Source organism: Daphnia magna, unplaced genomic scaffold, assembly GCF_020631705.1.
Source record: "Daphnia magna isolate NIES unplaced genomic scaffold, ASM2063170v1.1 Dm_contigs131, whole genome shotgun sequence".
Lineage (NCBI taxonomy): Eukaryota > Metazoa > Arthropoda > Branchiopoda > Diplostraca > Daphniidae > Daphnia > Daphnia magna.
The window spans coordinates 60,098-87,544 of record NW_025533134.1 but is presented as its reverse complement, the minus strand read 5'-3'; the positions used below and the strand labels follow the sequence as shown (position 1 = coordinate 87,544).

The window sequence follows — 27,447 nt, the reverse complement described above, 5'->3', positions numbered from 1 at the left end:
CGTGACCTAGAGCTAGCAGTCTGGTTTGTGCAAATAAGCATTTCTTCAGCTTCAACTTTAGATTCGCGAACTTAAGACACTCAAATACACTTCGGAGTCTCTTCACATGTTCTTCCACCGTTTGGGAATACACAATAATGTCGTCCAAATACACTAGGCACGCGGACCATCTCAACCCACTGAGAACCAGGTCCATCATTCTCTGGACGTACCAGGCGCCGCACACAACCCAAAAGCCATCACCTTAAACTGATAAAGACCATCCGCTGTTATAAAAGCTGACTTAGGGCGATCACTCTGCTTTATGGGGACCTGCCAATAACCCGATTGCAAATCCATGATTGAAAAAAAAAGCCGAACCCTCCAATCTCGCTAGGGTTTCTTCAATTCTGGGTAAGGGGTTACAAATCTTTCAGTGTCACCGCGTTTAACTTTCTGTAATTCGCACAGAACCGCCAGGCCCCGTCCTTCTTCCGCACAAGTACCACTGGTGAACTCCAGGGTCCATTGCACTTCTCTATTACTCCAGCGTCTTCCATCTCTTGAACAAGCGTCTGCATTGGCTCCCGTTCTTTCCACGCGCTCGAGTAAGGGCTTTGTCGGATGGGACGACAGTCCCCTGTCTCGATCGCATACTCCGCTACGTTGCACACCCTGAGTCTGTCATTTTCCCCGGCGAAACAGTCCTCAAAATCTTGAAGTACCCCAGCAATCTTGTCGTGACTTTCCACACCAATTTCCTTCGAGACAACTTTCCGAACACTTCTCGTGAACATTTGGGTGCTTCCAGGGCAGCAAACGCCACCACTTCCCCCTCGCTATCCGTACCCTCTTCAGCTAAGGTGATCTCTTCTAGCGTCCCCAGGACCATGTTTCTCGGTACCCACTGGTTGCGATCTGAGAAATTGGTTACCAGTACTTGATTGAACGTCTCGCAATCCGCTACCAACAGTCGCCCCGTTGAGACGCCTTTCCGCTCCAGTAAGCTAGTCCAGGGCTCTATCATTGCCCCGTTCTTCCCCGGGATTCCTGATGTCAACTCTATTTCGACCACCACCGATGAACGTGCGGGTATCATGCGCCCTACTCGGGACACCAGCTCGGGTGTTTCAATCTCTTTTTCTGCCATCATCCCCATTGCAATGTCTCCAATGATGAATTCAGGCAGAGCCCCTATTTTCATTCTCGTTCCAAATCTCTCCAGGAAGTCTTTACCGAGCAAGAGGTCAATTCCCCCCATTTCTAACACCAGAACTCCGCCGACTACTTTTGACTCGCCATCCGATATTTCCAACTCTATCGCTCCTCCGGGACGTATTTCCTGGCCGTTAATTGACACGAGCCAGTTCGCTAGCCAGGGTTTTATCTCAAGGCGTAATAACGTGGCTACCCCGGGTGAACACACGGACACGGCTGCCCCCGTGTCAATGACAGCGGGTATCTTTCTCCCATTACACATATTATCCTGGATGACAAGTTTCGTTACGTCAATGCGAAGTAAGGGAAAACTTAGTCCGCTCTCTTCCCTTAGCAGGCTGAGGAACGTGGGGTTAGTCTTTTGAGTATCTCCCGTAGCACGGTGGTTCCCCCCAATCCCCTTTCCTTGCCGATTTTCTATGGGAATCTGGAAATTTGGTTTTAGGTACCCCGGCTGCCTGCACCTGAAACAAATGGGCTTACTATCGGTTGTCCAATTAGGCGTGGCCTTTGGATCTCTCCCTCTATTAATGTTTCTCCCTTGGTTCAAATTATCTCTTTTCTGCATTAAGTCTTCAAACATCTTTTCGATTTTCTCCAACCTTGTAGCTACGGACGTATCTTGCTGCCCCGCTGGGCTATGCTTGGTTCTTTCCTTCCTTCCTATCACTCCCATCGCCCACTCGTCTTGCTTCCCTCGATCGGTCATCTCCTGGAAGCGTTTTACTTCTTGGAGAAACTCATTGCAGTTGGTGGGCTTTAAACTCCATAGTTTTTCTAGGACACTAGGACGCAAACCCTGCCAGAGGAATGCTAGCTTCGTGGCCTCAGCCATATGCGGATCTACCCTACGGCATAGATCGAGCACGTCGTAGTAGCATTCTAGAGTCGATTCTTCAATTCCCTGCTTCCTCCCGCGCAGTTTAACCTCGTTATGTTGGACATAGTTTACGGGCGTAAAATGTGTCAACAGCGCTGATTTTACTCCTGCGACCACCGGGGGCCCTTGTGCGTCTGACCACGCAGCGGGAAGGTTGCCTGATGCCTCCATGCATGCATACCATTTACCCGAAGCCCCTTCTAACGACATCTCGATGTGGTCCCTGAGCTCGTTTTCGCCCCACCGGTTGTATCTCCCCACCTTCTCGTAGCAATGGATCCAACTTACTACGTCTTCCCCATCCCGCCCGGTGAATGGGGGGGGGGGAGTCTGGAATTTAATCTGGGTTGCCATCCCTACGGGATTAAGGGGTGCGACTACCCCGGCTACAACAGAATTTCTGGCGGCCCTGCTGCGTAGCAATCGAGCGCTTACCACCGAGGATCTGCGCCGAAAAGCCTCAAAATCCCAATCTAACCCACCTTCAATGCTTTCCGAATCGGAGCTGTCCTCGCCGTCAGCCCACGCTACAGTTTCTTCCTCGCTAATACTAGCCTGGTGTTGTCCCAAATTACTTTCCCTTGCTGTAACCCGTGAACGGTCTTCTTTCTCGGCTAATCCTCCCGGCTCCCCTACAACGTCGTCCAAACGACTGAGGATTCCGCTGGCACTGCCTACGATTGCCTTATCACTCCTTGGCGTAAATCGCCCAAATTCGTCTCGAGGGCGCTGTCTTCCCCTGCCTCTTCCAGTACCCCCACTTATCTACCACCGAAACTCCTACTACCCCACCAACGACCGACCGTCGTTGTCTGACGGATGACACTCCGTCTACCCACGATCCCTAGATCGTCACCCACGACCACCTGCCGCTTCCCGAAGAACCCCTCTTCGTCCTAACTCCCGATTTTTCAATCGTTATCGGCGGTGATCTACCGCCGAGAAAGCAGGGAATTTCCCCCCTCCCCCACCAAAGACCGACCGTCGTTGCCTGACGGATAACACTCCGTCTACCCACGATCCCTAGATCGTCACCCACGACCACCTGTCGCTTCCCGACGAACCCCTCTTCGTCCTAACTCCCGATTATTCAATCGTTACCGGCGGTGATCTACCGCCTTGCAGCGCACCACTGTCCGCCTCCACGCCCCCTTAATCACCACTAGGTCCCACCTACCTCCCCAGAAATTCTTATAGCCGTCCCCGCGCTATCGCACCCTAATCGCCCGTCACACGGCTGGTGCTGTGGCTTCGTACCCCAACAATTTAAGGCGCGTAGGCCAGTTGGGTCGACGACTCTCGGAAGCCCCTAACAGCCTCCGCCTCCACACAACTAGAGCACACTAGAATGAAACAGCGCAACGACTTACCACAAGTTCTGCATCTCCACCATGTAGCACGGAGGAATAATGCTGAGACTCAAGTAGCGATTAAGATTGTATTCACTGTCGATGCGCTCACACACACACAGTACTAAAAAACAGTTACAACTAGACTGGGGGCCGCAGCAAGGGACACACACAAGTATTTATGCACTAACGTAGACAGCAGCTACCAGGAGAAATATCTGCTGACAAGACTGCCGGAAATCTCGGGTAGAATTGCGGTCAAAAACCGATACAGAAGCGCCGGACGTGACAACTAGTCCATGGGGCCTCAATAACTGCGACAATATAGAAGTAGAAACTCATGGTATAACAGTGTATTCACATTGAATACAAGTATATTTGATGCAGTATACATATAGAAGTAAAAACTCTTGGTATAACAGTGTATTCACATTGAATACAAGTATATTTGATGCTGTTAACATATAGAAGTAAAAACTCATGGTATAACAGTGTATTCACATTGAATACAAGTATATTTGATGCTGTTTAAATATAGAAGTAAAAACTCATGGTATAACAGTGTATTCACATTGAATAAAAGTATATTTGATGCAGTATACATATAGAAGTAGAAACTCATGGTATAACAGTGTATTCACATTGAATACAAGTATATTTGATGCTGTTTTCATATAGAAGTAAAAACTCATGGTATAACAGTGTATTCACATTGAATACAAGTATATTTGATGCAGTATACATATAGAAGTAAAAACTCATTGTATAACAGTGTACTCACATTGAATACAAGTATATTTGATGCTGTTTACATAGAGACCTAAAAACTCATGGTATACCAGTGTATTCACATTGAATGCAAGTATATTTGATGCAGAATACATATAGAAGTAAAAACTGATGATATAACAGTGTATTCACATTGAATACAAGTATATTTGATGCAGTATACATATAGAAGTAAAAACTCATGGTATAACAGTGTATTCACATTGAATACAAGTATATTTGATGCTGTTTACATAACGAAAAAAACTCATGATATAACAGTGTATTCACATTGAATACAAGTATATTTGATGCAGTATACATATAGAAGTAAAAACTCATGGTATAACAGTGTATTCACATTGAATACAAGTATATTTGATGCTGTTTACATATCGCAGTAAAAACTCATGGTATAACAGTGTATTCACATTGAATACAAGTATATATGATGCAGAATACATATAGAAGTAAAACTCATGCTATAACAGTGTATTCACATTGAATACAAGTACATTTGATCCTGTTTACATATAGAAGTAGAAACTCATGGTATAACAGTGTATTCAAATTGAATACATGTATATTTGATGCAGAATACATATAGAAGTAAAAATTCATACTATAACAGTGTATTCACATTGAATACAAGTATATTTAATCCTGTTTAGATATAGAAGTAGAAACTCATGGTATAACAGTGTATTTACATTGAATAAAAGTATATCTGATGCAGTATACATATAGAAGTAGAAACTCATGGTATAACAGTGTATTCACATTGAATACAAGTATATTTGATGCTGTTTTCATATAGAAGTAAAAACTCATGGTATAACAGTGTATTCACGTGGAATACAAGTATATTTGATGCTGTTTACATATAGAAGTAAAAACTCATGGTATAACAGTGTATTCACATTGAATACAAGTATATTTGATGCAGTATACATATAGAAGTAAAAACTCATGGTATAACAGTGTATTCACATTGAATACAAGTATATTTGATGCTGTTTACATATCGAAGTAAAAACTCATGGTATAACAGTGTATTCACATTGAATACAAGTATATATGATGCAGAATACATATAGAAGTAAAACTCATGCTATAACAGTGTATTCACATTGAATACAAGTACATTTGATCCTGTTTACATATAGAAGTAGAAACTCATGGTATAACAGTGTATTCAAATTGAATACATGTATATTTGATGCAGAATACATATAGAAGTAAAAATTCATACTATAACAGTGTATTCACATTGAATACAAGTATATTTAATCCTGTTTAGATATAGAAGTAGAAACTCATGGTATAACAGTGTATTTACATTGAATAAAAGTATATCTGATGCAGTATACATATAGAAGTAGAAACTCATGGTATAACAGTGTATTCACATTGAATACAAGTATATTTGATGCTGTTTTCATATAGAAGTAAAAACTCATGGTATAACAGTGTATTCACGTGGAATACAAGTATATTTGATGCTGTTTACATATAGAAGTAAAAACTCATGGTATAACAGTGTATTCACATTGAATACAAGTATATTTGATGCAGTATACATATAGAAGTAAAAACTCCTGGTATAACAGTGTATTCACATTGAATACAAGTATATTTGATGCAGTATACATATAGAATTCAAAACTCATGGTATAACAGTGTATTCACATTGAATACAAGTATATTTGATGCTGTTTACATATAGAAGTAAAAACTCATGTTATAACAGTGTATTCACATTGAAAACAAGTATATTTGATGCAGAATACAAATAGAAGGGAAAACTCATGGTATAACAGTGTATTCACATTGAATACAAGTATATTTGATCCTGTTTACATATTGAAGTAGAAACTCATGGTATAACAGTGTATTCACATTGAATACAAGTATATTTGATGCAGTATACATATAGAAGTAAAAACTCATGGTATAACAGTGTATTCACATTGAATACAAGTATATTTGATGCTGTTTACATTTAGAAGTAAAAACTCCTGGTATAACAGTGTATTCACATTGAATACAAGTATATTTGATGCTGTTTACCTAACGAAAAATAACTCATGGTATAACAGTGTATTCACATTGAATACAAGTATTTTTGATGCAGTATACATATAGAAGTAAAAACTCATGGTATAACAGTGTATTCACATTGAATACAAGTATATTTGATGCTGTTTACATATAGAAGTAAAAACTCATAATATAACAGTGTATTCACATTGAATACAAGTATATTTGATGCAGAATACATATATAAGTAAAAACTCATGGTATAACAGTGTATTCACATTGAATACAAGTATATTTGATCCTGTTTACATATAGAAGTAAAAACACATGGTTTAACAGTGTATTCACATTGAATACAAGTATATTTGATGCTGTTTACATATAGAAGTAAAAACTCATGGCATAACAGTGTATTCACATTGAATACAAGTATATTTGATGCAGTATACATATAGAAGTAAAAACTCATGGTATAACAGTGTTTTCACATTGAATACAAGTATATTTGATGCAGTATACATATTGAAGTAAAAACTCATAATATAACAGTGTATTCACATTGAATACAAGTATATTTGATGCAGTATACATATAGAAGTAAAAACTCATGGTATAACAGTGTATTCACATTGAATACAAGTATATTTGATGCTGTTTACATTTAGAAGTAAAAACTCATGGTATAACAGTGTATTCGCATTGAATACAAGTATATTTGATGCTGTTTAAATTTAGAAGTAAAAACTCATAGTATAACAGTGTATTCACATTAAATACAAGTATATTTGATGTTGTTTACATATCGAAAAAAACTCATGGTATAACAGTGTACTCACATTGAATACAAGTATATTTGATCCAGTATACATATAGAAGTAAAAACTCATGGTATAACAGTGTATTCACATTGAATACAAGTATATTTGATGCAGTATACATATAGATGTAAAAACTCATGTTATAACAGTGTATTCACATTGAAAACAAGTATATTTGATGCAGTATACATATAGAAGTAATAACTCATGGTATAACAGTGTATTCACATATATACAAGTATATTTCATGCAGTATACATATAGAAGTAAAAACTCATGGTATAACAGTGTATTCACATTGAATACAAGTATATTTGATGCTGTTTACATATAGAAGTAAAAACTCATGGTATAACAGTGTATTGACATTTAATACAAGTATATTTGATGCTGTTTACATATAGAAGTAAAAATTCATGGTATAACAGTGTATTCACATTGAATACAAGTATATTTGATGCTGTTTACATATAGAAGTAAAAACTCATTGTATAACAGTGTATTGACATTGAATACAAGTATATTTGATGCTGTTTACATATAGAAGTAAAAACTCATGGTATAACAGTGTATTCACATTGAATACAAGTATATTTGATCCTGTTTACATATAGAAGTAGAAACTCATGGTATAACAGTGTATTCACATTGAATACAAGTATATTTGATGCTGTTTACATATAGAAGTAAAAACTCATGGTATAACAGTGTATTGACATTTAATACAAGTATATTTGATGCTGTTAACATATAGAAGTAAAAACTCATGGTATAACAGTGTATTCACATTGAATACAAGTATATCTGATGCTGTTTACATATAGAAGTAAAAACTCATGATATAACAGTGTATTCACATTGAATACAAGTATATTTGATGCTGTTTACATATAGAAGTAAAAACTCATGGTATAACAGTGTATTCACATTGAATACAAGTATATTTGATCCTGTTTACATATAGAAGTAGAAACTCATGGTATAACAGTGTATTCACATTGAATACAAGTATATTTGATGCTGTTTACATATAGAAGTAAAAACTCATGGTATAACAGTGTATTCACATTGAATACAAGTATATTTGATGCTGTTTACATATAGAAGTAAAAACTCGTGGTATAACAGTGTATTCACATTGAATACAAGTATATTTGATGCAGAATACATATAGAAGTGAAAACTTATGGTATAACAGTGTATCCACATTGAATACAAGTATAAATGATCCTGTTTACATACAGGAGTAGAAACTCATGGTATAACAGTGTATTCACATTGAATACAAGTATATTTGATGCAGTATACATATAGAAGTAAAAACTCATGGTATAACAGTGTATTCACATTGAATACAAGTATATTTGATCCTGTTTACATATAGAAGTAGAAACTCATGGTATAACAGTGTATTCACATTGAATACAAGTATATTTGATGCTGTTTACATTTAGAAGTAAAAACTCCTGGTATAACAGTGTATTCACATTGAATACAAGTATATTTGATGCTGTTTACCTAACGAAAAATAACTCATGGTATAACAGTGTATTCACATTGAATACAAGTATTTTTGATGCAGTATACATATAGAAGTAAAAACTCATGGTATAACAGTGTATTCACATTGAATACAAGTATATTTGATGCTGTTTACATATAGAAGTAAAAACTCATAATATAACAGTGTATTCACATTGAATACAAGTATATTTGATGCAGAATACATATATAAGTAAAAACTCATGGTATAACAGTGTATTCACATTGAATACAAGTATATTTGATCCTGTTTACATATAGAAGTAAAAACACATGGTTTAACAGTGTATTCACATTGAATACAAGTATATTTGATGCTGTTTACATATAGAAGTAAAAACTCATGGCATAACAGTGTATTCACATTGAATACAAGTATATTTGATGCAGTATACATATAGAAGTAAAAACTCATGGTATAACAGTGTTTTCACATTGAATACAAGTATATTTGATGCAGTATACATATTGAAGTAAAAACTCATAATATAACAGTGTATTCACATTGAATACAAGTATATTTGATGCAGTATACATATAGAAGTAAAAACTCATGGTATAACAGTGTATTCACATTGAATACAAGTATATTTGATGCTGTTTACATTTAGAAGTAAAAACTCATGGTATAACAGTGTATTCGCATTGAATACAAGTATATTTGATGCTGTTTAAATTTAGAAGTAAAAACTCATAGTATAACAGTGTATTCACATTAAATACAAGTATATTTGATGTTGTTTACATATCGAAAAAAACTCATGGTATAACAGTGTACTCACATTGAATACAAGTATATTTGATCCAGTATACATATAGAAGTAAAAACTCATGGTATAACAGTGTATTCACATTGAATACAAGTATATTTGATGCAGTATACATATAGATGTAAAAACTCATGTTATAACAGTGTATTCACATTGAAAACAAGTATATTTGATGCAGTATACATATAGAAGTAATAACTCATGGTATAACAGTGTATTCACATATATACAAGTATATTTCATGCAGTATACATATAGAAGTAAAAACTCATGGTATAACAGTGTATTCACATTGAATACAAGTATATTTGATGCTGTTTACATATAGAAGTAAAAACTCATGGTATAACAGTGTATTGACATTTAATACAAGTATATTTGATGCTGTTTACATATAGAAGTAAAAATTCATGGTATAACAGTGTATTCACATTGAATACAAGTATATTTGATGCTGTTTACATATAGAAGTAAAAACTCATTGTATAACAGTGTATTGACATTGAATACAAGTATATTTGATGCTGTTTACATATAGAAGTAAAAACTCATGGTATAACAGTGTATTCACATTGAATACAAGTATATTTGATCCTGTTTACATATAGAAGTAGAAACTCATGGTATAACAGTGTATTCACATTGAATACAAGTATATTTGATGCTGTTTACATATAGAAGTAAAAACTCATGGTATAACAGTGTATTGACATTTAATACAAGTATATTTGATGCTGTTAACATATAGAAGTAAAAACTCATGGTATAACAGTGTATTCACATTGAATACAAGTATATCTGATGCTGTTTACATATAGAAGTAAAAACTCATGATATAACAGTGTATTCACATTGAATACAAGTATATTTGATGCTGTTTACATATAGAAGTAAAAACTCATGGTATAACAGTGTATTCACATTGAATACAAGTATATTTGATCCTGTTTACATATAGAAGTAGAAACTCATGGTATAACAGTGTATTCACATTGAATACAAGTATATTTGATGCTGTTTACATATAGAAGTAAAAACTCATGGTATAACAGTGTATTCACATTGAATACAAGTATATTTGATGCTGTTTACATATAGAAGTAAAAACTCGTGGTATAACAGTGTATTCACATTGAATACAAGTATATTTGATGCAGAATACATATAGAAGTGAAAACTTATGGTATAACAGTGTATCCACATTGAATACAAGTATAAATGATCCTGTTTACATACAGGAGTAGAAACTCATGGTATAACAGTGTATTCACATTGAATACAAGTATATTTGATGCAGTATACATATAGAAGTAAAAACTCATGGTATAACAGTGTATTCACATTGAATACAAGTATATTTGATCCTGTTTACATATAGAAGTAGAAACTCATGGTATAACAGTGTATTCACATTGAATACAAGTATATTTGATGCTGTTTACATATAGAAGTAAAAACTCATGGTATAACAGTGTATTCACATTGAATACAAGTATATTTGATGCTGTTTACATATAGAAGTAAAAACTCGTGGTATAACAGTGTATTCACATTGAATACAAGTATATTTGATGCAGAATACATATAGAAGTGAAAACTTATGGTATAACAGTGTATCCACATTGAATACAAGTATAAATGATCCTGTTTACATACAGGAGTAGAAACTCATGGTATAACAGTGTATTCACATTGAATACAAGTATATTTGATGCAGTATACATATAGAAGTAAAAACTCATGGTATAACAGTGTATTCACATTGAATTCAAGTATATTTGTTGCTGTTTACATATAGAAGTAAAAACTCATGGTATAACAGTGTATTCACATTGAATACAAGTATATTTGATGCAGTATACATATGGAAGTAAAAACTCATGGTATAACAGTGTATTCACATTGAATACAAGTTTATTTGATGCTGTTTACATATAGAAGTAAAAACTCATGGTATAACAGTGTATTCACATTGAATACAAGTATATTTATGCAGAATACATATAGAAGTAAAAACTCATGGTATAACAGTGTGTAATAGTTTCTAGACTGTGTATTTGCCAGTAAACTAACTCTACTTAAGACGATACAACCATGCGCTTATATACCAAAAGATTGAAGGTTAAGAAGGGAGGGGTTTACAATAACTTTTACTTTTATCATAAACTATTATCCGCAGGGAAGGTTGCATTCGTAACGACCTTCTTGCTGGGTGGGGCTGCTGTTGCTTGGAGCAGTTTCTGCGGTCTATTACATTCCTTCCCCCCTTCGGCAAGAAGAAATTGGTCCTCCAATTTTCCTCTTTTTCTTCTGATTTTCTTCTTCTCCTTACTTCTCTTCGGCATGTGGCGTGGCAATGGTTAGGTGAAAACTTGTTTTTTGCCGTCACCTACTTTCTTTCTTTCACCGTTATTCTTGTTTGTTGGGCTACAATATGAGGAACAAAATACAAGATATGTTTCCTGTACCATTATTCATTGTCTTTAGGCTAATAAAATGTTAGTTAATAAATGATGGTCTACGTTCCTTTTTACTGGAATGCTACGACAGATTTCAATCATTTTTTTTTGTATGCTTTTCTTTTCTTTTCTTCCTTTAGTTCTTTCTCGACGCTCTTTTACGTCGGTTCTTGGTTTTCCTGTCTTCGTTCGTTTTTGTGTTTGCTTTTTATTGCTTGTTGCTATTTTTATAATTTTTTTTTAAAGGTTAGTTGTTTTTAGATTCAGTTTCCGTTGAGCATCTGCAAAGGTCTTCCCATACCCTTCCATAACCCACAACGTAAGTGCAAGTCGTGTGTTTTCCTGTGCATTTGCGAGCTTGATCGGATTCCCAGTTTTCTTCCATAATAGGGTAAATATTACGTTGTTTCGGCGCGCTTGGTTGAGCTGTGCGTGATTGTGTGGGTCTTTCCATGGTAAGAGGTGTAGGAGCCGTCATCCTAGTGAATGGTTGTTCTATTATTTCTTCTGGTGGTTGAGTGCTTGAATTTGGGATCATTGAAGTTAATTCGTGCGCTTCTTCCATATTGATTCCATATCGTCTTAATCTTCTAGCTTGGCGAATTTTTTCCAAAATTCTTGTGAAAGGGTCACAAACGATCAATATGCGTAAGCATACGATGAATATAATGAATCCGATAATAGATAGGATAATAATTTTTAATGTGTCGAACCATGAGAACATGGTTCCTATCTGATTATCCTGTTTTTCTGACATCACTATGTCAGAAACTGATTTTAAATTTGATTCCTGCATTAGTCCTACTAAATCGTTTGGGATATTCAATTGCTCCATTTCCATTGTTTCATGCGCTGGATGGCTCTTCAGACTGTAGTCGAAGTCATTCAGGTGCAACTCTTCGAACTCTGTGATAAGGTCTAAGTTCGGCATGTGAATGCTTGCTTTTTGTTTTATCCATTCTCCGTCTGTTGAATTATGTTCCCAGGTGTGATGGAATCCATTTAAATTTACCAAATGAGTTTTCCAAAAGCAATCGGAATATGGGTGTATGGACCATCCATCTACTCCAATTGTGCAGTTTTTATCTTCATAGGTAAAGAATGGTTGAAATCCACATTTGGCTTCTTTTGCGGAGATGAAAATCCGTTTGGTTTCACATTGTTGAAGTGTCATCGCTTGTCCGAAGCCTTGCAGTCTCGTACAGATGGGTAATCCGAGCGCTGAAGCAGCAAGAATTCCGTTACTTTGAGCTAGAATCACCGCTTGAGTTTTCTTTATCGTTGATAGTTGACAATATACGTCGCGGATTTCTTTTGCAAGTTTGTTTTCGTGTTCTGTTTCTATACTTATTTGATATTGCTCATGCATTTTTGAAATTTCGAATTTAATTTTGTCACTGAATTCTTCTATATTTTGGGGTAGACCGCTTTCTGTTTCATCTTTTAGTACCTCCGGTACTTGTTCTAGTGTTAAAGATGCTGCCTCGGGTATTTCTTGCTGAGATGTTTTTTCAGTGTCATCAATAATTTCTATTATTGCATCTTCCATACTGATGTGATTTCTCGTAACTGGAGGATCTTCTATTTTTTCAGTTGTTGTGGGAGGTGTTTTTGAATTGCTTATTGATTCAGTTGTTGTTGTCGCTATAGTTGTCGTTGATGATTGTGTAGTGGACGTGGTTTTAGTTGTAGTTGATGGCAATGTAGGTTCAGTACTTGGAGTTGTAGGCCTAGTGGTTGTAGTTGTTGGCTCAGTAGTTGTAGCTGTAGCTGTGGTATTTGTAGTTCTAGGCAGGATGGTTGTAGTTGTAGGCTTATTTGTTGTAGTTGTAGGCTTTGTTGTTGTAGTTGTAGGCGTAGTAGTTGTAGTCGTAGACTTTGTTGTTGTAGTTGTAGGCGTAGTAGTGGTAGTAGTAGGCTTATTTGTTGTAGTTGTAGGCTTTGTTGTTGTAGTTGTAGGCTTGGTTGTGGTAGTCGTAGGCTTAGTTGTGGTAGTCGTAGGCTTAGTTGTGGTAGTCGTTGGCTTAGTAGTTGTTGTAGGCCTAGTTGTCGGTGGTGTGCTTTTAACGGTCGTTTTTATGGCTGTTGTGGCTATTGTTGTTTTCATTGTGGTTGTGCTTAATTTTGTAGTCGGTTTTACTGTCGTTGTGGTGCTGGAAGTAGATGAGATAGATTTTTGTGTGGTGGGCGTGGTTAAGTTTTCGTTGTTTGCTTTACTTTCTCTTTTGAGAAGAGGGGGTATAAGTGGGAGTTGTGTTCCGTCCAATGATTGTTGAGTGTGAAGCGCTATAATGGCTGCTGCTGAAAGCGTCCGTATTTGGTGCGGGTTTCGATATTCGAAGTTAAACTGTTGTTTTCTACTTGAACCGTGGCAATGTCCTAAACTCAGACGTCCTACTTTTAGTGTAAGACATTTTCTGTCTGACGCCGGTGAATGTAGGCCAGTTCTGTCTGTTGCCATGAGCTGTCCTGTGTGTTCGAAAGTGCCCCAAATTGAACTGGTGTTGGCGCATTCCTGTAGAATAAGCATCGTTGTGTTTGCCTTGACGCAAGCATTAGTGTTGAACGGTCTAATGGTGAAATCAGACGTATACTCGAAAGCTTGGCCTTTGTTAGTTGCTTTACTGCAGTTTCCTACGGATACTTGTGATTGCACCAGGGGATCGTTACTTGTGATAAATGTTTTTAGTTCTTCTTGACATTTTGTCCAATCTGTGTCACAATCTTCCATGGTTAGCTGTTTTTCAAGCCCATGATGTGTGACACATTTCCCGTTTGCATATTGTCCATTTTTCAACAATCCCCAGGCGATCATGTCCCAGATGATGTTTCCACTGCCGTGATTTGCTTTCAAGATACTGCCAAATATGGGTGAGTTGATTGTGGTTGTAATTGCTCTTCGTTGTTCTAATCGGACTTCTTGAATATCCTGCAATGTTACGTCGGGAAAATTTTCTATAACATCCGGATTGGTATTTATTGTTTGAAAGAACCACTGCTGGTTTTTCCTGGTATCTCCTTCAAACGCACACTTTTCCAATTTTAAGGTTTCGTCGACCCCTACGGTAAGACACATTTCTGATTCTTGGGAAATTAGATAGCTGTTCTCTTTTTCTAAAATCCATCTCGTTGATTCCTCCGAACAGGCTGTAGCAAATACGTAGTCGTGTGTTGTCTCCGTGATGCAGATATGAGTATTTTGTACGCGTATCGTTTGGTCGACAATGTACTCAAATTTCGATCCTGATGGGAGAGGGTCGTCCTTTGAAAGTTGATTGTACGTTGTCAAAGGGTTTCTGCTTCCGGATTCGTAAGTAATGTATATTGTTGCATCCTTTTGTACGATTTTTCCATCTTCCTTGATTATCTTTGGTCTTCTATGTGCCAATCTTAGAGTTCCCCAGGCGTATGAAATACTGTAGAGACGAATCCCAAGTTGTTCGTCTTCGACTTGGGTGTCGAAGAGAAAGTGAACTTCTTGAAGAAGAGAACGTTGTGGTCTGGATTTGTACAACTCTCTGTAGTCTTCACACACGGGTGTGGCAAGGTTGGTATTTTTAAGGCATGTTGCGATTGTGTTCTTGAACATTTCATACAAAATTTTTGTTGTTTCTGCAGGAAACGTCAAGTACGTTAGAGGGATTCCAACCACTTAATATCCTATTGGTACGATGTCCTTATCTGGTTTGTTAAGAAAAGATATTTCAATCTGTCGACTGGTGTCGTAAAGGCGGCTGGAGTTATCCGACTCTGGTTCTCGAGGAATTTCCAGGTATCCTTGTCCTTTTAGTAACGTCTGAGTGTATGAACTGTTGGTTGTTCTTTCTCCCCACACGATTGTATTTTGATTTTGGATGAATTGTCCTTCCTGTTGGGTGGTGTTTAGTAATCCGAAAGGGCTTTCGATTGGACTATCTGGTTTCTCCTGACGTAGCGTGATCTGTTCCGCTATACAGTTGAGTGTTTAGTATTCCTTGATGGCGTACCATTTACATTCTCCTGTAGGAGTGGCTGTGAAACTGAGTCCCGTCGGTCCGGTTTGCATGTTATTGTCGCCACATTTTTTATCGTTAACCATCCGCCAGCATTCCAAAGGGGTGATTAGTATTGTTTCTTGGGAATAAACTGTATCGAAGGATCCGATCCAGAACGATTCGGTTATTTTCTTTGTTTTAGTCCACTGTCGACATGTCCATCCTTTCCAAGTGGCTGCTGGTTTTTGCTTGGTTACTAAGGTGTAAGTAGTTGGTATCCTTGGTAAGTGTTGTGTTTCTGGTTTTTCATTGTCACAGTAGTAAGGCAATTCGAAGTCTAGGATTCCTCGTATTTTCATGTTGTTACAATCGCAGACGGATGCGTAGATAGGGTAAGTAGGGTTAAGTGAATGAAGGAGGCAAAGAAGGAAGAGTAATGTCTGCATCTGTGAAAAATGAAAATGTTTAGTAATCCGGTCCTTGATATCGTCTTCTTAAGTGGTATTGGTGATTCGTTATAGGATCGTTTCGGTTTTGGTTACGGTAAAGGTTAGGTATTGTATGGTTTTTTGGTTCTCCTTCGTTCCTGCGTGGTTTGATGTTCATCTTCACTGGATGTATCAGCTGCTGCTTCCTTGGTCGGCCTGGTCGGCGTTGGTGAATTGTTGGTCGTCGTTGGGCTTCAACATTTTCTGGTAGGTTTTGTAGTATTTCTTCTTCCTTAGTTGTTTCTTGCTTTCTTGGTATGTAAAGTTTGAGACGGTTGGTATGTACGATAGATTTAAGTTTTTTGTTTTCAGTGTGTTGGATCTCGTAGTTGTATATATATATCTCGTATTCTCGTCCGAAGAATAGAAAGAATGGTGTTTCTTGAGTTGAAGCTTGTTTTGCTGTGTTGTAAGCAAAAGTAACGAACGGAAAGTATTTGTTCCAGTTAGCAGGTTGGTCTGAGACATAACAAGCTAGCATGTCACAGAGAGTTCTATTGAACCTCTCAACTAATCCTTCAGTTTGTGGATGATAGGCCGTAGTCCTTATTTGTTTGACTTTGAATAGTTTACACACCTCTTGTATCAGACTGGATAGAAAGTTAGTACCTTGGTCTGTTAGAACTACCTCTGGAGATCCATATTTAGTAAATATTTTATTAACTAAAATCTTCGCAATTGTTTGGGCAGTTTGATTTCTCATTGGAACTGTAAAAACAATCCTACTGGCATAATCTGATATAACTAATATATATCTGTATCCCTTAGCGCTTTCTTGAATTGGGCCCACTATATCCATAGTGATCCTTTCCCATATTCCTTCAACTAAAGGCAAAGGGTGCAATGGTGCTTTACTTCCACCTACCGCTTTTCTTTTATTGCACATCAAACAACTTTTAACGTATTCTATTACGGAGGTACGCATGCATGGCCATGTGTACTGTCTTTGAAGTCTAGCCAACGTTTTTCCTACTCTTAAATGTCCTGCCAATATGTGATCGTGATTTTCCTTTAAAATTTGTGGCACCAGTCTTACTGGCGTTACAATTCTTCCTCTGGTATCTACTAATAATCCTTTGTCGTTTATTTTAAATTTATTTTTAACGTCCTTACTTGGATTGGCCTTTGCCATTTCTTTTAATATTGTTCTGCAATACTCATCTTTGTGTTGGAGTTCTATCCATTTTTCCGTGTCCTTGGACTGATTACTTTCCGTTTCAAAAATTACTTGTTTTGTTTTAGTTTCATTGGTTTCGTTTTTTACTTCTGGTTCCTCTTTTGTACCTGTTGACCTTGTTTCTACTTTCGCTAGCGTCACTATTGGGGTGCGACTAAGTGTGTCAGAATTTTGGTGTGACTTTCCTGGTCGGTACCCAATAATGATATCAAATTCTTGGATCTTAAGAGCCCATCGAGCTAATCTTCCTGCTGGTTCTGTCTTACTCATTAACCATTCTAAAGGTCTATGATCTGTAAATACGGTAAACTTACGCCCGTATAGGTACGTCCTAAACACGTCGATGGCGTGGATTATTGCGTATGCGTCTTTCTCTGTGGTTGACCACTTGGCCTCGCGGTCGTTCAGATGTTTAGAGGTATAGGCTATGACGACTTCTACGCCGTATGATTTACGAAGGTCCTGTCCGTCGGACTCCGCTAAATCCGCTGATTGAGGTGGAGGTTGTATTTGAGCCAAGACTGCTCCTATTCCATATCCTGAAGCATCCGTGTAGATGATAAATTCTCGAGAAAAATCCGGATAACCTAAAACAGGTCTAGTGATGAGACAGTTCTTAATACATTCAAAGGCGTCCCTTTGTTCCTCCCCCCCATTTCCATTCCGCTGACTTTCTAGTGAGCGCAGTTAGTGGATGGGCTTTATCAGCAAAAGCCCGAATGAATTTTCTGTAGTAGCTGGCTAGACCTAAAAATGAGCTGAATTCTTTTACGTTTTTGGGAGCGGGATATTTAATAATCGCGTCTAACTTTTTTGTACTTGGTGTTATTCCTTTCCCGGATACGATGTATCCTAAATAATCTAATTCTTCTTTAAAAAATTCGCACTTCTTCCTTTTCAACTTTAAACCCGCTTGTTTAAGGAGTCTAAAAACTGCTTCCAAGTGTGTTACATGATCAGTAATTGAATTACTGAACACTATGATGTCATCTAGGTAAACCAATGCGAATTTGTACAATACCGTTTTCAAGATGTTATTCATTGCTCTTTGAAAGTGCTGGGGGCATTTGTTAAACCATATGGCATTCGATTAAATTCGTATTGGCCAAATTCACAAATGAAAGCTGTTTTGTGTTTATCACTTTCTTCTATTTCTATCTGCCAGTAGCCGCTTAGTGAGTCCAATGTTGAAAAATAAACAGATCCGCACAACGCGTCAATTGTGTCATCTATCCTAGGTAGAGGGTACTTATCCTTAACAGTAATTTTGTTCAAAGCTCTGTAATCGATGCACATTCGCATCTCTCCATCTTTTTTAGGTACCATTACTATGGCGGCAGTAAAAGGAATGTGGCTTTCTCTTATTATTTTGTTACTTAGCATTACCTCTATTTTAGTCTTAACAACAAGTTTTAGGGATTTGGGTGTTCTTCGTAGTCTTTGATTAATGGGAGCGTTATGGCCTATGTTGATGTGATGTTTCACTTGTGTAGCTAGACCCAAGTCGGATTCTTGGTCTGCGAAAAGATCTTCGTGTTTCTTTAGTAAAATTTTAATTTTAGTTTGTATGTCGTCTGATACATTGAGTGCTTGTTCTTCTTTTTCAGCAATCTTAGCTATCTGCTTAGTTTTATTATTAAAGTCTAATTGAGTGAAGGATTCTAAATTACGATAATCTTGTTGTGTAAGATCTTCGTCTTCTCTATCAATTGGGGATTAGTGGTATAGGGATGCCTGCTTTGCTAAATGTTACGCTATAAATGGGCATGGTATTACTTCCAAAATTATGTTCTACTCCAAAGTGATCATAACATATTTGACGATTTCTAGTGTTAATCTTCACATTATTGTTAGATAAGAAATCTAATCCTAAGATGCATTGTTCATTTAAGTTTTTCATAACATAAAAGTGATGGTTATCATTGATAATAACTGAAAATTCAAATTTCCCTATCGATTTAAGTTCTTGTCCCGACACCGTTCTAAAAATAGGATGATTCGCATTTTCTACTTGTTTTAAGTTCTCATTACATTCTAGAGTATCTAATATTTTACTGGATACTAAACTAGCTGCTGCGCCTGTGTCCACTAAAGCTTTGATTTCCTTATTAAAAATTCTAACGGGAATACGTATCAGTTTTGGAATTTCTACTTCTACATCTGATCCTAAATTGTATGTTAGTTGGGAGTTACTGATTGGTTTTATGGTGTTTATCGGGGACCTTGGTTGTTGGTACGTGCCATATCTGTCCAACATTCTCTTGCAATATGTCCTCTTCTGTTACACTTGTAGCAGGTTATTTCTCGATTTTCAGTAGTTCGAGGGTTGTTGCTAGTGTGCTGTTGTTGCTGTAGATGTTGGTTGCTGTTATAACGTGCTTGTGGTCTGTAGTTGTTTGGTCCGTTGTAGTTTTCTTGCCGGTTGGGGTAGTCGTTCCGATATGGGGGACGTTGGTGAGATGGAAATCTGGTTTGCCTGTATCCTGAAGGATTATAATTTCTTCGTCCTGACAAATTGTAATCTCTGCGGTAGGGGCTGTTGTCCCTGTTTCTACTTAGACTTCTTTCTCGACTTGATTCTCGGCTGTTATGACTGTCAGCAAATCGCACTCGCGAATCACGTGATCTTGAGTAACGTTCACTTGGACGTGGTCTTCTGTTTTCGTATTGGTCAGTTGCAGCTATGGTAACGTCGTTTTCCTGTGAGGATCCACGTTTCGTATTAGTACATTTTAATTCTGACAGAGCCTCTGATAATTTTTGCTCAAGTAGTTGGATTTTATCGTCTTGTTGTTTTTCGTGATGCGTTATCCCAGCTATAACAGCTGACATCTCCTTGTCGTCTGTAGCTTCTTTTGTGTGTAGAATTTTTTCAGAAATGAAAAGTTGTTTACATAATGCGTCAAAGTCTTCTGTGTTTTCTGGCATTCGTAGATAAAGTTTTGCTTTATACTTTGGTAGTAATCCTTGTAGTAGGATTTTGCTTTTTCTGTGATCCCTCATCTTTTTCACTTTGTTTAGTAATTGTCCTTCAATAATAGTTTGGTTATGGTCAGCCCTTTCTTCTTTACCAGCGATGGTATCGTAAAGATTATTTAACCTTGACACAAAAGCTCTGCAGTTTTCTTCCGGTTTTTGAGTTAATTTTGAAATTTTTTTCTCCAGCGTAGCTAAGTCGTAGGTGTCTTGAAATCTTGTTATTAGTGCTTCTTTCCAATCCTGGTAATTTAGATCATCGCCTTCTTCCTCAGCGTAGTTTTCATGCCATTCGAAGGCTTCGCCTTTAAATCGATCAGAAAAGAAACGTATTTTTTTATTGTTGTCCCATTCATTATTTCGTGCTACGTGTTCGGCGCCGCGTAGCTACTCTGATATTAGTTTATCAGTGCTTTTTCCTTTAAAGATTGGGATTGCCTTTTTGTCTTCTCTGGAGAATAGCTCTCCTAAGGCCTTCACTATTGGCTGAGTGAAGTACCTGTTCACTTTCTTTGCGTCTTCGTCGTCCTGCTCAGTTTCTGGAATATCGTCATCCTTGGGATTTTTCTTGCGAGTATTCGCAAACGTTTTTTCCGAAGTGTCCTCGTCGTCGTGTTTTACGCCCATGTCGACCTTCTTTTTTAGCTGTTGATTTTCTTGCTCCAAATAGATGATTGTTTTGTTTAAGTGTTCTATTTGCGTTTTCAGGTTTTCTATTGTTTGTTCAAAATCGTTTGCTTGTTCTATTTCCAGCTCGTAGTGGAGTGACTTGTCTCCACTGTCTGTCGGCAAGGTCAGTTCGTTTATATCTCCCACTAGTTTGGTTATTTCTCCTGGTTCGTCCTCGTCTAGCCTTGAGTCGTTGGAGTCTTCAGTCTCGATGAATTTAACTTGAAGTTTTTTGTATTCTTTCACCCGGTTTTCTAGAATTATTATTTGATTTTCTTGTCCTTGTACCCGATCTTGTAGTTCTTGAAGGTCTTTTTCAAGGTTCTTGTTCTTCGAAGTAAAATCTAGCAAGTTTTTCTTTAAATTGATTTTCTCTGTTGAAGCCTTGTCGAGTCTTCTGTCTGCCAAAACTTTTATCTCTTTCTGGAGCTGCTCTGCTGTTTCTGATACTTGTTTTATCTGGTTTTCCGCACTGCTGAGTTTCTGGATCAGTCTGGTCTTCTCACCTTCAAGTTTGTTAATTATTTCTTGCCCTTCGGTCTCGACAGCTGCGTTGTTTTCCTCTTTTCTTTTGAGAAGATTCTGCAATTGGCTCTCGGTTGCTAAGGTGACTTCAAGGTTTTGTTCTAGGTCGGCGATTCGGGAATTGGCTTTTTCAAGGGAGTTTTTCAGAGCCTCGTTGTTTTCTTGAAGTTGCTCTAACGAACTGCTTAAAGTGTATTTGGAACTCTTTGCCTTCTTTTTGTTACTCTCCAATTGTTTTTGCGCGTTTGAAAGTTCAAATTTTAGCGTAGATATCTGCTTTTTATCTTCAATTAGTGCAATTACGGACTCTTTCTGCAATACACTGATGGTACCGAACAAAAATTCTTTTTCTTTTCCGTGCAATGTGTGTAGCTGTTGGAGTAAACTATCGAGTGTTCTGGTGTTCCCACCTTGTACGACTATATCGTCTTTGAGTGTTTTAGTAGCATTAGCAATGGTTTCTGCTGTTACACCATCTGTTACTTTTAAAGTATTTTCTAGAAGGTAATAAGTGTAAAAATGCAGCGAATTTTGCGTCGCCTGACTTGCTTCTTGTTTCTGTGTTTGTAACTGTTGGATATTTTCAGTTGTTGAGGTTGTCTGGTATGCTTTACTTCTTTCTAAGTCTTGCTTAAATTCTACGTCTATTAAGGTCTTCCAATGGTCCAAAAATTGTTCTCGATGGTGACTTAGGTTTGGGTCTTGGTCGGTTAAATCAGATTCTTGTAGTACGGGGTATAAAGGTAGTAGTGTGTTCTCGTTGAGAGCAGTCTTTTGTACAGGTGAATCAGACGGCATTCGCTTACCTCGATGATGTTCCGATGTCGGTTGCTTGAAGACTTGGTGATAGAAACGTTGAATACTTGCAGCTAGCAAATGAAGCACAGATCAGAAACTTTTCTTCCAGAGTCTCGTTGTTATTCTTGCTGTCTCGTTGGTTAGCCGTGTGTCTCGTTGGTTAGCCGTGTGTCTCGTTGGTTAGCCTGTGTCTCGTTGGGACCTCCAAATGTAATAGTTTCTAGACTGTGTATTTGCCAGTAAACTAACTCTACTTAAGACGATACAACCATGCGCTTATATACCAAAAGAATGAAGGTTAAGAAGGGAGGGGTTTACAATAACTTTTACTTTTATCATAAACTATTATCCGCAGGGAAGGTTGCATTCGTAACGACCTTCTTGCTGGGTGGGGCTGCTGCTGCTGGGAGGAGTTGCTGCGGTCTATTACAAGTGTATTCACATTGAATACAAGTATATTTGATCCTGTTTACATATAGAAGTAGAAACTCATGGTATAACAGTGTATTCACATTGAATACAAGTATATTTGATGCTGTTTACATATAGAAGTAAAAACTCATGGTGTAACAGTGTATTCACATTGAATACAAGTATATTTGATCCTGTTTACATATAGAAGTAAAAACTCGTGGTTTAACAGTGTATTCACATTGAATACAAGTATATTTGATGCTGTTTACATATAGAAGTAAAAACTCATGGTATAACAGTGTATTCACATTGAATACAAGAATATTTGATGCAGAATACATATAGAAGTAAAAACTCATGGTATAATAGTGTTTTACATTGAATACAAGTATATCTGATGCAGTATACATATAGAAGTAATTACTCATAAAATAAAAGTGTATTCACATTGAATACACGTTTATTTGATGCAGTATACATATAGAAGTAAAAACTCATGGTATAACAGTGTATTCACATTGAATACAAGTATATTTGATGCTGTTTACATATAGAAGTAAAAACTCATGGTATAACATTGTATTCACATTATATACAAGTATATTTGATGCAGAATACATATAGAAGTAAAAACTCATGGTATAACAGTGTATTCACATTGAATACAAGTATATCTGATGCTGTTTATATATAGAAGTAGAAACTCATGGTATAACAGTGTATTCCCATTAAATTCAAGTATATTTGATGCAGAATACATATAGAAGGGAAAACTAATGGTATAACAGTGTATTCACATTGAATACAAGTATATTTGATGCTGTTTACATATAGAAGTAAAACTCATGGTATAACAGTGTATTCACATACATACAAGTATATTTGATGCTGTTTACATATAGAAGTAAAAACTCATCGTATGACAGTGTATTCACATTGAATACAAGTATATTTGATGCTGTCTACATATAGAAGTAAAAACTCATGGTATAGAATTGTATTCACATTGAATACAATTATATTTGATGCAGTATACATATAGAAGTAAATCTCATGGTATAACAGTGTATTCACATAGAATAAAAGTATATTTGATGCTGTTTACATATAGAAGTAAAAACTCATGGTATAACAGTGTATTCACATTGAATACAAGCATATTTGATGCTGTTTACATATAGAAGTAAAAACTCATGGTATAACAGTGTATTCACATTGAATACAACTATATTTGATGCTGTTTAAATATATAGAAGTTAAAACTCATGGTATAACAGTGTATTCACATTGAATACAAGTATATTTGATGCTGTTTACATATAGAAGTAAAAACTCATGGTATAACAGTGTATTCACATTAAATACAAGTATATTTGATGCTGTTTACATATAGAAGTAAAAACTCATGGTATAACAGTGTATTCACATTGAATACAAGCATATTTGATGCAGTATACATATAGAAGTAAAAACTCATAGTCTAACAGTGTATTCACATTGAATACAAGTATATTTGATCCTGTTTACATATAGCAGTAAAAACTGATGGTATAACAGTGTATCACATTGAATACAAGTATATTTGATGCTGTTTAAATATAGAAGTAAAAACTCATCGTATAACATTGTATTCACATTGAATACAAGTATATTTGATGCTGTTTACATTTAGAAGTAAAACCTCATGGTATAACAGTGTATTCACATTAAATACAAGTATATTTGATGCAGAATACATATAGAAGTAGAAACTCTCGGTATAACAGTGTATTCACATTGAATACAAGTATATTAGATCCAGTTTACATATAGAAGTAAAAACTCATGGTATAACAGTGTATTCACATTGAATACACGTTTATTTGATGCAGTATACATATAGAAGTAAAAACTCATGGTATAACAGTGTATTCACATTGAATACAAGTATATTTGATGCTGTTTACATATAGAAGTAAAAACTCATGGTATAACATTGTATTCACATTATATACAAGTATATTTGATGCAGAATACATATAGAAGTAAAAACTCATGGTATAACAGTGTATTCACATTGAATACAAGTATATTTGATGCAGTATACATATAGAAGTAGAAACTCATGGTATAACAGTGTATTCCCATTAAATTCAAGTATATTTGATGCAGAATACATATAGAAGGGAAAACTAATGGTATAACAGTGTATTCACATATATACAAGTATATTTGATGCTGCTTACATATAGAAGTAAAAACTCATCGTATGACAGTGTATTCACATTGAATACAAGTATATTTGATGCTGTCTACATATAGAAGTAAAAACTCATGGTATAGAATTGTATTCACATTGAATACAATTATATTTGATGCAGTATACATATAGAAGTAAATCTCATGGTATAACAGTGTATTCACATAGAATAAAAGTATATTTGATGCTGTTTACATATAGAAGTAAAAACTCGTGGTATAACAGTGTATTCATATTGAATACAAGTATATTTGATGCTGTTTACATATAGAAGTAAAAACTCATGGTATAACAGTGTATTCACATTGAATACAACTATATTTGATGCTGTTTAAATATATAGAAGTTAAAACTCATGGTATAACAGTGTATTCACAGTGAATACAAGTATATTTGATGCTGTTTACATATAGAAGTAAAAACTCATGGTATAACAGTGTATTCACATTAAATACAAGTATATTTGATGCTGTTTACATATAGAAGTAAAAACTCATGGTATAACAGTGTATTCACATTGAATACAAGCATATTTGATGCAGTATACATATAGAAGTAAAAACTCATAGTCTAACAGTGTATTCACATTGAATACAAGTATATTTGATCCTGTTTACATATAGAAGTAAAAACTGATGGTATAACAGTGTATCACATTGAATACAAGTATATTTGATGCTGTTTAAATATAGAAGTAAAAACTCATCGTATAACATTGTATTCACATTGAATACAAGTATATTTGATGCTGTTTACATTTAGAAGTAAAACCTCATGGTATAACAGTGTATTCACATTAAATACAAGTATATTTGATGCAGAATACATATAGAAGTAGAAACTCTCGGTATAACAGTGTATTCACATTGAATACAAGTATATTAGATCCAGTTTACATATAGAAGTAGAAACTCATGGTATAACAGTGTATTCACATTGAATACAAGTATATTTGATGCAGAATACATATAGAAGGGAAAACTAATGGTATAACAGTGTATTCACATTGAATACAAGTATATTTGATGCTGTTTACATATAGAAGTAAAAACTCATGGTATAACAGTGTATTCACTTTGAATACAAGTATATTTGATGCTGTTTACATATAGAAGTAAAAACTCGTGGTATAACAGTGTATTCACATTGAATACAAGTATATTTGATGCTGTTGACCTATAGATGTAAAAACTCATGGTATGACAGTGTACTCACATTGAATACAAGTATATTTGATGCAGTATACATATAGAAGTAAAAACTCATGTTATAACAGTGTATTCACATTGAATACAAGTATATTTGATGCTGTTTACATATAGAAGTAAAAACTCATGGTATAACAGTGTATTCACATTGAATACAAGTATATTTGTTTCTGTTTACATATAGATGTAAAAACTCATGGTATAACAGTGTATCCACATTGAATACAAGTATTTTTGATGCAGACTACATGTAGAAGTAAAAAATCATGGTATAACAGTGTATTCACATTGAATACAAGTATATTTGATGCAGTATATACATAGAAGTTAAAACTCATGATATAACAGTGTATTCACATTGAATACAAGTATATTTGATGCAGTATACATATAGAAGTAAAAACTCATGGTATAACAGTGTATTCACATTGAATTTACATATAGAAGTAGAAAATCATGGTATTACAGTGTATTCACATTGAATACTAGTATATTTGATTCTGTTTACATATAGAAGTAAAAACTCATGGTATAACAGTGTATTCACATTGAATACAAGTATATTTGATGCTGTTTACATATAGAAGTAAAAACTCATGGTATAACAGTGTATTCACAATGAATACAAGTATATTTGATCCTGTTTACATATAGAAGTAGATACTCATGGTATAGCCCTACTAACACAGAGGATCCAAATAACATAATATGAATGTTCTTTCATCAGTTTTCCATACTCATCCGTGTGGGATGGCCACGGTATATAACAGAAATGTAAAAAATTGAACGAAATAAAATAAATAACGGACGTTCTACTTTGTACATTCGTAGTACGTTAAATGAATGTAAAAGGGCGGATGTAGTTTTAACCTATTTTTTCATCCAACAATCCACGTGATGGATGCATACAAACCTGGATTATAAAACTATGAATCCGATGGTATTACTATAGTACATTCTTGTTATGTACGAAATCGGATTATGATTCGATCACCCGATTAATCCAGTTTGTATATCCTTGTTATATTGTTTGGATATGGGGTTTTAGTATTCATTTTACGTACCAACTCCGACATGAAAATAGCTCTTGTAATCCTGTTTAGGACAGGGAACGAATATTTAGTGTACATACACACCAGTATGTAGTCTGGTTCAT

At 35.9% G+C, this 27,447-nt stretch overlaps 1 protein-coding gene across 1 annotated transcript; it reads right to left on the bottom strand.

The window, feature by feature from the left end:
- Positions 1-372: 372 nt before the first annotated feature.
- LOC123466996 lies at positions 373-27,447 on the bottom strand. Its single transcript, XM_045167052.1, has 5 exons — positions 27,428-27,447; positions 13,544-15,122; positions 12,457-13,249; positions 734-2,751; positions 373-660 (listed from the first exon to the last, which is right to left on the bottom strand). Exons 1-5 carry the CDS (start codon positions 27,445-27,447, stop codon positions 373-375), a joined length of 4,698 nt encoding a protein of 1,565 aa, XP_045022987.1.

Excerpts from the sequence above, each read along its gene's own strand:
- LOC123466996 (XM_045167052.1), bottom strand. The coding sequence starts at position 27,447 with ATGAACCAGACTACATACTG. Across the intron at positions 15,123-27,427 it reads ATGAACCAGACTACATACTG|CAGAAACCCTTTGACAACGT; the intron begins GTGTGTATGTAC and ends CGAATCCGGAAG. Across the intron at positions 2,752-12,456 it reads CTTACGCATATTGATCGTTT|GCAGTGCCAGCGGAATCCTC; the intron begins GTGACCCTTTCA and ends AGGCAATCGTAG.